Below are 14,617 nucleotides of genomic sequence, written 5' to 3'. Positions count from 1 at the left end.
CTCTTTTCTTTCTCAATTTTTAACGCATTCGACATACCGAGATTACAAATCCCTAATTAATTCCCTCAACAAGTATGTTTCTCTCACTTCGTCTGTCCTTCTAACCAAGAACGAAGGTTAAGAACGAAGGTTATTGAAGTCTGCTTCTTTTCATGATTTCTTTCCTCGATAATGTTTTCTTTCTTAATCGCTATGAAATGGTTTGGTGTTAATTCTTTTTTAACTGCTTATGAATTATGGTTGGTTTTCTTCTTTTATAGATTATAATTTCTTATTTTGCTGTTAATTCATGTTTTATTTACTTTGATGTTTGATGTTTTATTATGTACTTGTAAATTGTAATTTCAGAAGTTCACGTGAGAAATAAACAAATTAGCAATTACAAATTTACAAATTTCATATGAGTCTTGAGAAATTTAGCAAATTTAGCAAAAGTTTAAAGCAATTTAGCAATTATAAAAATCTTAAGCAATTATGAAAGTCTAAAACAATTTAGCAAAAGTCTCAAAAAATTACTATAATAATCAATTACAAATTTAGAAATTTCATATGACTCATAAGCAATTTAGCAAAAGCCAATATTATATTTGCAAATTAGAAAATACTTGAAAAACTAACATGTGCTTTTATAATAAAATTTTAGTTTAACTAGTTGTAACTTATTTTTCTTATATATATATATATATATATATATATATATAGGCTAATACTTCCTCCGTTTCATATTATATGTCTTTTTAGACAGTTGTATAGAAATTAAGGATATTAGAAAAAAACATTGTTTCCCTTTATTTATTGATTCTTATATTTGTTTATTCTATAATAAGTCCATTGTTTTAATTAATTTTCGTAAACGTGCATTTTATAGCAGAAAAAAAGATAATTTAACGTGTATTTATCATATAAAATGACATGTAATATGAAACAAAAAAAAATCTCTAGAAAGACATGTAATATGAAACAGAGGTAATATTTTGCTATTTCATTCTCTAGCGCAGCAGATAAATTGTAAGCTTCCGTTATAAAAAGATACTTCGTTAGGAAACAAGCAATCACTGAACAAGCAATTGATAAAAAAAGTTAATGTAAGAGTAAAGAGTAAGAGACATGATCTTCAAAACATCCTCGGATAGAAATTGATTTGAATGATCTTCTCTCTGATCATGAGTTAAGAAAATTAATTATATATTATCATCCAAACGATTGAGATAAAGTTCGAAGAGCTTATCTGCAAAATATTAATGTCAACCTCATGAACATGATTTGCCATAAAGAAGAGTAAGACAAATATTAAGGCGATTTGTTCCTACTTAGCTTAAGAAGTATATTATTTGGTTGGAATATAGCATTTTGAAATATGCAGCATTTTGTCTATGTTGTTATCTTTACGAACCATATATTGGAGAGTAAGCAAATAAGGATAGTGTCATAGTTGAAAGATTTACAAATTGAAAAAAGAAAGGAAATATTTCAAACTCATGTTAGCACCCACAATAGTGCTCACAGCTAGACCTGTCCATGGGCCAGACTGGGTCGGGCCTAATGGGCTTTTATCTAAAAATCCTCATTCCAAGTCCAGCTCAGCCCACTATTAATTTAGGCAGGCTCAGGTCGGGCTGAACTCAGGCTTAAAAATCGAAGCCCAACCCATATAAGTCCACCTAAAATATATACATAATTTTTAATTAGAAAAAATAAATTTATACTTCAAAATAAATATTTAATTATAAATATATAAATTTTCTAACTAATATTAATAACGCGGGTCGGGATAGACCGACCCGTGCTATTTTTATCAATCCCAAGCCCGCCTAAAGTATAGGCGAGCTTTAGCGAGCCTAGGTCTAAGATCAATTTTCATTGTCCAAGCCCGTCCCAAAGGACAGGGCCTAGACAGCCTGAGCGGGTATCCAGACACATGGACAGGTCTACTCATAGCCAAGCTTGGAAGCAATGTGAAGACTTGATGAATCAGAAACAACACATTGAAGTATCTTTTGAGACTTATACAGTTCAAACTCAAAAAGAATACAGAATATGTCTAACAATAACTATTGACTGTAGTTGGTTTCTCTTTCATCGAGGACTAGAATTTTGAGGAAATGATGAGTCAAACGGGGTAAACAGGGGAATTTTTTGAAACTTCTAAAGTTTATTCTTACAGATCATAATGAAGACATCGAAAACGTCACTCTAGACAATGCTCCATGTAACTCCAAATGTGTTTCTCTTGAAATTCAAAAGGATGTTGTGTGTGTTGCTTTTATTGAAACCATTAAAATAATCATCAATGATCTTCATGATGAAATGTTTGCTATTGTAAGTGATAAATCTCAGGATACATCAATGAAAGAGAAAATGGAAATTGTATTGCGTTATGTGAACCCAAAAGTATGTGTGATTGAGCATTTTTTTGGTATTGTGCATATTAGCGATACAACTGCTTTATCACTTAACTTAGTGATGGAATGATTATTTTTCAAGCATGGTTTAAGTATATCAAGTTTACATGGAAAAGGTTATGATGGAGCTAACAATATAAATGGTGAGTTTAATGGCCTAAAGGCATTGATGTTGAAAGAAAATCCTTCCGCATATCATGTCCACTATTTTGCTCACTAATTGCAGTTGCCTTTAGTTGTTGTGGTAAAAAAAATCATATTTGTGTTGCTTTGTTGTTTAATTTTGTTTCTAGCTTATCAAATATTACGGGAGCATTATGCAAGAGAAGATTTCTTCTTCGTGAGAAGCAATATGGTAAAATTATTGAAGCACTACAAAATAGAGAGATACAAGGTGGTACAAGTTCACATTAAAAAACATCTCTTCAACGAGCTAGTGATACACGATGGAGTTCGCATTATGTTTCATTGATAAGCATATTCATCATATTTCCCTCAATGATTGCAAAAAGGTAAAGTTTGTGCTTTACTTGCTCTGACACAATCATTTGAGTTTATTTTCAACTTGCATTTGATGAAAAATATATTGGGATTCACAAATAATTTATCCCAAGCATTACACAGAAAAGATCAAAATATCATCAATGCAATAAGTTTGGTTAACATTTTTAAACAACTGCTCCAATAAATGAGAGATGGTGGATGGACTTCTTTACTTATTCAGTTAGCTTCTTTTTGTGAAAAGAATAACATCAATGTTCCCAAAATGGATGTTATGTTTATAGATCAAGGAAGTTCACGAAGAAATATTTAAAAAAATTACAAACTTGCATCATTATTGAACTGATATATTTTACACTGTCATTGATATGCAACTTTTAGAGCTCAATAGGAGCTTCACGAAGAAAAACTCAGAATTACTCCTATGTGTCACGTGCTTAAATCTTATTGATTCTTTGAAGCATTTAATAAACAAAAGTCGATTAGACTTGCCCACTTTTACTCAGTATCCTCTTTTTTATTTGCCAACTTCTATAGACAAGGGGTCTCAACTCAAATACAAAACTTATTAATCTCAAGCATGCTCCTCAACCACTAGACTAATATGCAACTTATAATATTTATTAACAATTAAGGAATATATAATTATATTTATAAATTAAATATTTGAAATATCATTTAGTACTATTTTATTTTATGTTTTGATAAATATTATATAAAAATTATTTTATTTTTCTAATATTAATAAAGTTTAATTTGTTTTTACACGTTATATTTATATATATAAAAAAGTTTAATACATTACATGATTTAAGTTGAATTATAAAATATATACTCTAGTATTTTATTATATTTATATATAAATAATATTAATAATAATAACTATTTAGTTTAAGAAGTATATATTTTATATTTTAAATTGTTATGTTATTTGTATTGAATTGGATTGTATATTTTTTTTTTTTGAGGGAAAATATCAATGGCATTAATCAGGATAATTATCCTTATTGAGTACAGACATAAATTCGGAATAACAAATGAAGTAAAAGGATTAGCAATGGAACATGCACTCCTAGCTAAAGTATGAGCTGCTTTGTTCGCTAATCTATGACCATAAAATACCCTAAAATCTGGGTGATTAGATAAAAGAACTTTGCACTCGCGAATTAGCACTCCAAACTCTGTGATATCATCACATGTACCATTAATTAGATTAGCTACAGTCTTAAAGTCTGTTTGGACGTCCAAATTTTGCAAATGCAACCCAACTGCCCACTTCAATCCGTTCAGGAGGGCAATAGCTTCGATGAATTTGACAGCATGACTACCATCAGCAAAACCGCAATGGCAAGCAATAAAACTCCCCATGTCATCTCGGATTACCGCGCCCCACCCATAAGATTTGGAGATAGAAAAATTTGAGGCATCCACGTTGCAACTAAGTTGTCCCCTATCTGGTTTCTGCCAAACTACAGGCAGTGTACAATCTCGGGCGGGCTGCTGTTGAGAATTTTCCTGCTAAAATAGTCAGCTCTCAGTAAAAGCAAGCCCTTGTTGTACTGCGACATCCGGTGGGAGAAGAATACCAGACCAGAGTTTCGAGTTCCTCTGCCCCCATATAGACCAAAAGATCACTGCAGCCTTTCTGATCACCTCTTGTTTGTTAACACAACATAAATTTAAAACATAATCACCAAACCCCACTTCCTGATCCCATGGTAGTAAGATTCTCGCCTCTTGCCAACATTGTCGTGCATACGGGCATTACATGAAAATATGCCAAGTATGCTCAACATTTTCTCCACACAGAACACATTCAATTGGAACCTCCATATCGCGAGATTGTAACCGAAATCTAGTAGGCAGCCAGTTTAGTACCGCTTTCCACATAAAGAATTTTATTTTTGTTGGCATCTGAATGCTCCAAAGTCGAACCCATCCCTCTAAGTCAGTCCTACTCCGGTAATGGGATATATATGCTTGATATCCGGATTTAACTGAATACCTTCCATTTTTTGTATAGTGCCATATGATTCTATCTTCTGACTAGCTAGAAGGAATAAACATACCTTTGATTAAACAGGCCTCATCCTCAGTAAACAAATCATCCACCTTGGCGGTATCCCAACCAACTTCACCCTGCAACATTAAATCTGAAACCCGCAGATTATCAGCCGAGTTGCTTGCAACCCGTGTAGGCAAAAACTTGCCATCTTGTATAAGCCAGGGGTCCTTCCAAACTTGAATGTCAGTGCCATCACCAATTCGCCAACGTAAACCCAGTTTTAGAACTTCCTTAGAACACCAAATACCCCTCCAAGCAAAACTCGGGTTATTGCCTAGCTTAGAGGTAAGAAAGCTATCATTAGAAAAATATTTAGCCTTGAACACGCGACTTACCAAAGCATTTGGTTAATAAGAAAATTCCATCCCTGCTTGCTAAGGAGAGAGAGATTAAAAGTGTGTAAATCTCTAAAACCTAAGCCACCACTGTCTCGCCAATCACACAGTCTATCCCAGCTGGCCCAGTGAATCCCCTTCTGACCGTCTCCTTTCATACCCCACCAGAACAGGTTCATCATACGTTGAATTTCATCACAGAGAGACCTGGGAAGTTAAAAAAAACACTCATACAATATGTAGGAAGGGCCTGTGCAACAGTTTTAAGAATAATATCCTTCCCGGCACTGGATAGAAAACGAACACTCCAACTTTTGAGTCTCTTTCTCAACCGATCCTTCAGGAAGCTAAAAATAGCTTTCTTGTCCCTGCCAATTAGAGATGGTAGCCCAAGATTACTGTCTGAATCCAAAGGTGAGTTCACATTAAGAAGAATATGAATGGCTTGTTTGATATCAGGATGAACATTTGGGCTAAAGAGTATTCCTGATTTCTGTAAATTAATGGCTTCCCCTGAAGCCTCTTCGTACCTGTGCAGAATATCAAGAAAAGAAAGGAATCATCAGCAAATAATAAATGAGAAACAGACTATATTTTTTTTTTTGAACAGAATTGCAACTTTATTAGATAATAGGACCAACGTCCTCACGAATAATATCTGCTAGCCATATAGGCAATACACTGAAAAGACTATCGTTAGCATTGGAATAAGCCCGCCTAGCCATAACATGGGCGGCCCTATTCGCTAAACGATGAATAAAACACAATTTAAAACCAGAATGCGAGTTGATGATATCCCTGCAGTCTTGAACAATCAAACCGAACTGCGAATATATTTTTAATTTATAAATTCGATATTTCTAAAGATTATTAATCGATATTGAAAAAATATTTTTACTAATATACTTTTTATAATAATGTTAATATTTTACTATTTTCTTATAAAAAATAAAGTATTTTACTATATTATAAGGTTAAATGTAAATAAAAAATATCATTGTTTATATGATTTTATGAATTCCGAAGTTGAACCTTTAACCTTGATCCTTTATCATTTTTGGTTCTGTAACTTACAACCATGCACACAAGCTTAGGAGTGTAAACCAAAATTTTCGTTTTATCACTAAACATAATTATAATTAAATAAAGAAATAAAATAATGAATAAGAAAAATAGAAAAAAATGGCTAACGGAAAGAAAGGATCATCTAACTAAAGAAAATGGGGAAGGAAGGTTTGAGCGTTTAACGCCAACGATTTTATTTAGGAGACCCTAAGATTGCCAACCTAAGCATAAGTTGGTGGATCGGGGGTTAAGCCTCTTAGGTCATCGACCTAATGACCTAAAAGTTTTTTTTCCTTCTCACACTTCTCGTTGTGCTCCCGCACACACTTTCCGACCTCTTTCGGTGACTTTTGGTTGTCCCTTTGAACATCATCCCACGGACTAATATTTTCATTACAATCTATAATGCTCTCCCATTTCTTCTAATCATATGTTTTATCTATTTTTATAAATTGGATGTTCTCATCACACACTTTCTTGAAAAGAACTTAACTCCAAATTTTTTATATTGAATATGGAATAAGCTTATCAATCTAGAATGGACTCAAACTTTTTATATCGAATAAACTTGTTATTATTCCCAACCAGCTTTTTAGTTCATTTTGTTCACAATCTTATAAGAGACAATTGTGGAAAGTGGCAATGGAGGCTATAATATCAAATGATGTAGAGAGAAGTAGAGAAAATTTATAGAAATTACAATTTCAAATTGGTAGGAATTGATAATAAAAAATTCCCCAAAATAAATGGGATCAACCCTAATTTCTTTTGAAAGAGGAATTTTGATTGATAAAAAAGATATTTATTACATATAGATAAGAGAGAGATGAATCTCATCCCTCAAATCTTATATCCAAAAGGGAGTGGTATAAAGAGGTGGGATAAACTCCTTCGATTTTAATAAGATGAAAAAATTTATTTTATCCTTCAAATTAATGTTATATAGTTTAAATAAGGTTAAAATAGTCAAATGTATTATTTTATCCATATCCATATCCCACATACCAAACATTGAATAATAATTCTCGATTATTATATTTTTATTCTTATCCCAACCATTTATCTTTATCCATATCTCAACCTTTATCCTTATTCATATTTCATATTCCATTAGAATATCAAACGCCGGTTATTCCTTCTAGATGACTTCCCCAAAAAAACTCCAACATTTGTGGAAACAGGTTCGGAGAATCTCCATCAAAAAAATTTCAGGGATTTTTGTACTCTATCCCTGCCCCCATATAGGTTCCCCCCACGGGTGAAAGGGATCCCAATATTAGGAAGGAGTCAGTTGTTAATTCCAAGCTCCTTGACATTACTGTTTTCTATCATCAATATTAGACTCTAGTATGTCCAGGATAACTTGCAGTTTTAGTAAAAAAAATCAAGTTTCTAGTAATAACAAAAAAAAAAAACAAGTTTCTAATATCAAAAGTATATATAACATATATAATTATATATCCGGGAATATTTCGGAGATCCTCGTTGGAATTTATTCAGGGGCAGCACAGGGATAATACCCCGCATCCATCCCTTTTTCAACTTCGGGCACAAAATGTTTCCCGTCCACATCCTCATCCTTAACTATTTTGGGATTCCCCATTCCCATTGGTCCGGGTCACCGCGGTTTCTAAGGATTTCCACCCCTAGTTGGTGGTTTAACGCCTAACCATTTTATTCAGGAGACCACTGAGGTCGCTGACCCCAGGGGTCAGACCCGAATTGGTCTTCCAGGGCCACAAGGCTCTCGGGTAGGTGACCCAGGGATCCAAAAGTTTCTTTTGACTCATTTTCGACTCTATGGCATCTCTTGGTGCGTTTCTGCACTTTCCAAAAGAGATGCATTTCTACACCATCTCATGATTAACATTTTCATTCTAATCTCCGATGTTCACGCATTGCTTTGTTTTAAAGATGTCAATTTCTAACACGATAACATAATTTATATAAAAACAACCCAATTCACGCAATTCTAGCATTTATATCATGTGCAATATGTATATGAAATAACACAATTTTGACTTCAAACTCAAAATTGTCACCCCTAATTGCTTTGAACCCCCATTGAAATAGTAACCCCCAATGACTCGATTTCTTCCTATCATCCCTTGCCCCTCCCCTCATCAGAAAGAAAGTACATTACCATGGCATTTGAAGGAAAAGAAAACGAAAAACTACCTGCGTCAAGTTTCAATTTGGAAACATAATAGAGATTTAATACAAAAATGTTGCAACCAAATAAACTCTGTATACAGCAGAACATCAAGTTTTTGGAAAGAGATTTTTTGCTAATTAAACTGCAATCCATACTAAAGACACAAGGACATACAGGGTTTGATCGCCGGAAAACTTCAAAACTTCATTTAACCTATATATTTTCAGATCAAACACATACAAAATTTCAATTAAGCATTTCCATACAAAAATGTTGCAACCAAATAAACTCTGTATACAGCAGAACATTAAGTTTTTCGAAATAGATTTTTCTAATTAAACTGCACATCCATACTAAAGACACAAGGACATAAAGGGGTTGATCGCCGGAAAACTTCAAAACTTCATTTAACCTGTATATTTTCAGATCAAACACATACAAAATTTCAATTAAGCATTTCAAGAAATTCGAGTACCTCTGTCAGTAAATCTGAAGTATCAAACATTCTGATCTTTGCCTTTCTTAGATCTTGGTCTTCTTCTTCTTCTCAGTTGTATCCGCCTCACCATTACTTGTTCCGTCCTCAATAGGAATAGCTTCCACCAGATCATCTTCTTTACTTTTCTTCTCCGACTTCTCTGTCTCAGGCGAACACACATCGCTTTCACTATTTCGTTCCTTCTTCTTTACCTTCTCTGTCTCTTCCTCTTCTCCTACTGTTTCTCGTTTCTTCTTATATCTTGCTCTTCTTTTTTTCTTCTTCTTCTTCTCAGTTGTATCCGCCTCACCATTACTTGTTCCGTCCTCAATAGCTTCCACCAGATCATCTTCTTTACCTTTCTTCTCCGACTTCTCTGTCTCCGGCGAACACACATTGCTCTCACTATTTCGTTCCTTCTTCTTTACCTTCTCTGTCTCTTCCTCTTCTCCTGCTGTTTCTCGTTTCTTCTTATATCTTGCTCTTCTTTTTTTCTTCTTCTTCTTCTCACTTGTATCCGCCTCACCATTACTTGTTCCGTCCTCAATAGCTTCCACCAGATCATTTTCTTTATCTTTCTTCTCCGACTTCTCTGTCTCAGGCGAACACACATCCCTTTCACTATTTCCTTCCTTCTTTTTTACCTTCTCAGTCTCTTCCTCTTCTCCTACTGTTTCTCCTTTCTTCTTCACTTTTTCAGCAACTTGAACAGCCGGAGTATCAGAGATTTCATCGCACACCACGCCATCTTCACCAATTTTGCTCTTCTTTTTCTTCTCCTTCTCCTTTAATATAGAAATCTCTTTATCTGCTACATCAGGCTTAATTGCAACAGCCGGAGTATCGGAGGTTTCATCGCACACCACGCCATCTTCACCAATTTTGCTCTTCTTTTTCTTCTCATTCTCCTTTAATATAGAAATCTCTTTATCTGCTACATCAGGCTTAATTGCAACAGCCGGAGTATCGGAGGTTTCATCGCACACCACGTCATCTTCACCAATTTTGCTCTTCTTTTTCTTCGGTCTCTTTCTCTTTTCCTTCTCCTTCTCCTTTACTACAGAAATCTCTCTATCTGCTACATCAGGCTTAATCGCAACAGCCGGAGTATCGGAGGTTTCATCGCACACCACATCATCTTCTCCATTTTTGCTCTTCTTTTTCTTCGTTCTCTTTCTCTTCTTGTTCTCCTTCACTACAGAAATCTCCTTCTCTGCTACATCTGGCTTAATTACAACAGCCGTAGAATCTCCGTCGGTAGGCAATGCGATCAAATTTCTCATCCATTCTTTCGGTATATTACCGGATAGATTCATCTGACATTGCTTTTCAGTGATTTTGTTTGTTAGGGTTTATGGCGGAAATGAAGGCGGCGATCGGAGAAGAAGGGTTTTAAGGTCGAATTGAAAATTTTTGGGGTTAGGGTTTTTGTGAGGATTTTGGGAATTAAGGAGAAGAGGGAGACAAACAAGGAAATGTTGAGTTGGGCCTTATCAAAACAAGGCGTTACTTAGAGGCCAATAATATTTCATTTTTATTTAGGCAACTTTTAATGTAAAAAAATCATTATTAGTTATAAGGGTTAAGGTGCAAAAATACCCCTAACGTTTTGGTTTAGGAGTAATTTTACTTTTAACGTCTAAAATGGTGCAATTTTGCCCCTAACATTTTTAGCCAAGAGCAATTTTACCTCTAACATTGATAATTTGGGTCAATTTCAGAAATAATTCATCAAACTGTGTGCTCGGTCATAAATCTTGTCATCTACACTTCACACGTGCGTCGTTTTAACACTAAAAAATCACAAATATATGTTGGGATGTGAAAAAAATAAAAAAATATAATGTCTTTTGTACAAATTAGACAAAAAAAATGCAAAAAATTTACCGCATTTATAAATATTAATCTTCAATTCTATTATTAAATTACAAAAAAAACATGAAATCATTTCTTAGAACGAATTGATATGAAATTGGTGCAAAATAAGGAACAAAAATATATGTGTTTTATAATAGTTTCTGAAATTGATCCAAATTGTCAACGTTAGAGGTAAAATTGCTCTTGGCTACAAACATTAGGAGTAAAATTGTACCATTTTAGACGTTAGGGGTAAAATTCCTCCTAACCCAAAACATTAGAGGTCTTTTTGCACCTTAACCTTAGTTATAAAATTAAAATTAATTTTATTATTTTTTTATATGATAAATAAAATATGATTTTTAATTTTAATTTAAAAAAATTAGGCCTTTATTCATAAAATTTTAAATTTATAAAATATATTTTAAACTTTTAATTTATAACATGACATAATTTAACTATTACTTAAATAATTATAAATTCTTTTTTTGCTCTTCTTAAAACAATAACGGCCTCTATGGGTAAATTACACCTATAGCCACTAATAAGGAAGTGGAATTTTGGAAGTTGATTGCCATTCCGATTGTCGGACTTGCGTCGAAAAGGGTCTTCAGTGTACACTTCGATACTAAAATTAGCCGCAGTATAAGAGTAGAGAGATAAACGGGAGATAGATGGATCTCATACCTTCCATTTATATAGGTATTTATAGTGAATGTGGTGGGTTTACAGGTTTAGAGGGCCTTACTAGTCTTGGATTTGATTGGTTTAGGCTTAGTGGACCGCCTTTGATCCACATTCCTCATCAGCCACTAAACTTTTCTTATTTTTACAATATGGTAACTAAACTTCAACATATAATATAAAAGTCAGGATAAGGGCGAAATTTAACTTTACCATTTTAAACGAAATGCTGATTTAGCCCTGACGTATGGAATTTACAAATTTAACCCTAACATTTACAAGCAAGATCAATTTTAGTCATTCGCTATCGAAAATTTGAAAATATTAATTTAACTGTTATTTAACGGTCATATCGGACCTTCCAAACAAGTTTGTCTATAAATTGAAGCAATTTCTTACTTTTTTTTTGTAATTATATTAAGGGAAAAGTATAAAAATAAACATTGTGGTTATACATGTTTTCGATCGGCACCCTTGTGGTTTAAAAGTTTACAAAATGCATGGTACCTTAAAGTTCATTCCTTTAGCAAACACATACCAAATTGACTAACGGTGTTTAAAGTCAAAGTGAAAAGAGTTAATTTTATCCTTATATTTATTTATTTTATAAATTAACTCCCCTTTATTATCTAATTATCACAAATACACCCTCTTCTCTCTCTCTTTAATTTTTTATTTTTCTTCTTCTTTATCTCCTCTTTGTTAATTTCTCTATCTAAACTGAATATAAAATCCCTCACTAATTAGCGGCAAACGAAATTTCACTTAGATCAAATTGAAATTTAAGCCTCCATTGGAGCACCAAGTTATCCTTGTTGGGTTTATTCAACCTTCTAGTTTAGCTAGAGAAGTTTGTAATCTTTGTGAGTTTACGATTAAAACTCTCAGTCGACTTCAATCTACATCAGTTGGTATCAGAGCTCTAGAATTAGAACCCATGAAACCTCTGCAACAATGGAGGCAGCTTCTGCTTCTGAAACAACCGCTTCTCTCACTCTCTTCAAAATTTCCCTGTTAAACTCTCTCCTTTCTTTCTCACTCAGCCCTTCTCCCACTTCAATTTGCACTCTAAATCTCCTCACACAGCTCGCAAATGGCTTCTTCATCTCTTCTATTTCCCCATCTCCTGATCTCTGCAACTCCATCAATTTCTCTCTTATCATGGTTTCAATCACTTATTTACTCGCAAAATATGCAATCTCGCAGAAACAGTCAATGGCGGCTACCTGAATTGACAAATCTTCGGAGTTGCAGAGATTGATGATTCTAGGGATTTCTCCGATTAATTCGATTTCTTCGATTAGTGGAATCTTGATTAATCTGATTAATGAACAGAGAGCTCGAATTGAACCTTCGGAAGCCATTGAAATCAAAGATTCAACGGTCGATCCCATCAGAATCAATCGACGAAAACATCTCTGTTGAATCTGACTAAAGCAACGATACAATCGGCTTGGATTTCATTTGAGCAAGTTGAATCGGCGATCAAAGCTTTGAGAATCAGAAACCCCTTTGATTTTAGAATCGGTTCTTGAAATTGGCTGTCGAAACCCTGTAACAAACAGTTCTCGAAAGCTCTCAACCCCTTCAAACAATTTGTATGTTTGTTATATAATAAGAAATTAGGGAGAGATGGAGAGAGAAATTAACAAAGAGGAGAGAGAGAAGAGAGAGAAAGAAGAAGAAAAATAAGAAATTAGGGAGAGGTGGAGAAGAAGGTGTATTTGATTTTTATTTTTATTTTGGGATTTATTTGTTATAATGAGATAATAAGGATGTGAATTTATAAAATAAATAAATATAAGGATCAAATTAACTCATTTTCCTTTGACTTTTAACGTCGTTAGTCAATTTGGTATGTATTTGCTAATGGAATGAACCTCAATGTACCATTTTATAAATTTTTAAACCACAAGGCTGCGATCGAAAACAGATGTAACTACAAGGTTTATTTTTGTACTTTTCTCCTATATTAATAACACATTAAATATTTTAAACAGTTTCACAAAAAAACATTTAGTTTTTAGTAGTTTAACATAATTTTTTAATTTTGTTAGTAATATACTAAGGGGGCGTTTGGTTTAAACGGAATCGGAATGTGGCGGAATCAGAATCGGAATGACTATTGACTGGTTTGTAGACGGTGTGAGTGGAAAGTTGTTGGCAGGTCTTGAGCATGGTAATATAATTTTTTCAGTTGTCTGTCACCAGATTTGGAAGTGGAGGAATGAGGAGATTTTTGAAGGGGATTTGGTGGTTATGCCTAATTTACTGGATTTCTTCGCTAAAAAGATTAGCTCCATTGTGGATAGCTTCAAAGGAGATTCTTTAGATAGGGCTATCCAGAAGAAGGCTATTCATCTGATTGGCTGGAGTAGGCCTAGGGAAGGGGTTGTAAAGTTGAACTCTGATGGTTCGTGTCTTAGGGACGGTACAATTGCTGCTGGAGGGCTTTTGAGAGACGCTGGCGGAGGTTGGGTGTCTGGGTTTGCTCATAATCTAGGTATGGGCTCTTCCTTTTCAGCTGAGCTTTGGGGGATTCTTTCAGGCCTCAGGCTTGCTAAAAATCTGGGCGTGAAGAATTTGAATGTGGAATCTGATAATAGCGAAGCTATCAATATGATCTCTGAGAAGAGTACTATTTGTTTGAAAAGCCAGAACTTAGTCAAAGGATTAGAAGGATTTGCTCTTCCTTTGATTCCATCAGCTTCTGCCACATTTTTAGAGAACAGAATAAGGTGGCGGACCGTCTTGCAGCTGAGGGTCATGGCAGGAGCTTGGGTGTTTCAACATTCTCTTCTCCTCCTGAGTTCCTGACTTCTCTCCTCTTGGATGATGTGGTGGGGGTTAGCTTCCCTAGGCTAATCCCGAGCTAGGTCCTTTGTTTGTTTGCTTTTGTCTTTCTTTTCTTTCCTACCAAAAAAAAAAGAATAAGAATGACTATTTATTTAATATGTTTGGTTCAATTTGGAATCGAAATTGATTCTCTTTGAAGCTGTTTGGTTCTTTAATAATCGGAATCGGAATAAATACAATATTTATTAAAAATAGTTTAGTAACTTATTATTATTATAA

The 14,617-nt window shown here is 34.0% G+C and overlaps 1 protein-coding gene across 3 annotated transcripts; it reads right to left on the bottom strand.

Moving 5' to 3' along the window:
* Positions 1 to 3,889: 3,889 nt before the first annotated feature.
* On the bottom strand, positions 3,890 to 10,496 carry LOC136202192 (uncharacterized). 3 transcript variants are annotated; one of them, XM_065992690.1, is made up of 2 exons: positions 8,999 to 10,496; positions 3,890 to 5,833 (listed from the first exon to the last, which is right to left on the bottom strand). In XM_065992690.1, the coding sequence occupies exon 1, from the start codon at positions 10,315 to 10,317 to the stop codon at positions 9,046 to 9,048; it is 1,272 nt and encodes a 423-aa protein (XP_065848762.1). In that variant the 5' UTR covers positions 10,318 to 10,496; the 3' UTR covers positions 3,890 to 5,833; positions 8,999 to 9,045. The 3 variants fall into 3 exon arrangements, with proteins under 3 accessions (XP_065848762.1, XP_065848764.1, XP_065848763.1); XM_065992692.1 differs by lacking the exon at positions 3,890 to 5,833 and adding an exon at positions 8,533 to 8,736; XM_065992691.1 differs by lacking the exon at positions 3,890 to 5,833 and adding an exon at positions 8,743 to 8,935.
* Positions 10,497 to 14,617: the final 4,121 nt, after the last annotated feature.

This window comes from Euphorbia lathyris, chromosome 8 (assembly GCF_963576675.1).
Source record: "Euphorbia lathyris chromosome 8, ddEupLath1.1, whole genome shotgun sequence".
NCBI lineage: Eukaryota > Viridiplantae > Streptophyta > Magnoliopsida > Malpighiales > Euphorbiaceae > Euphorbia > Euphorbia lathyris.
This window is presented reverse-complemented; position numbering and strand designations above follow the sequence as displayed.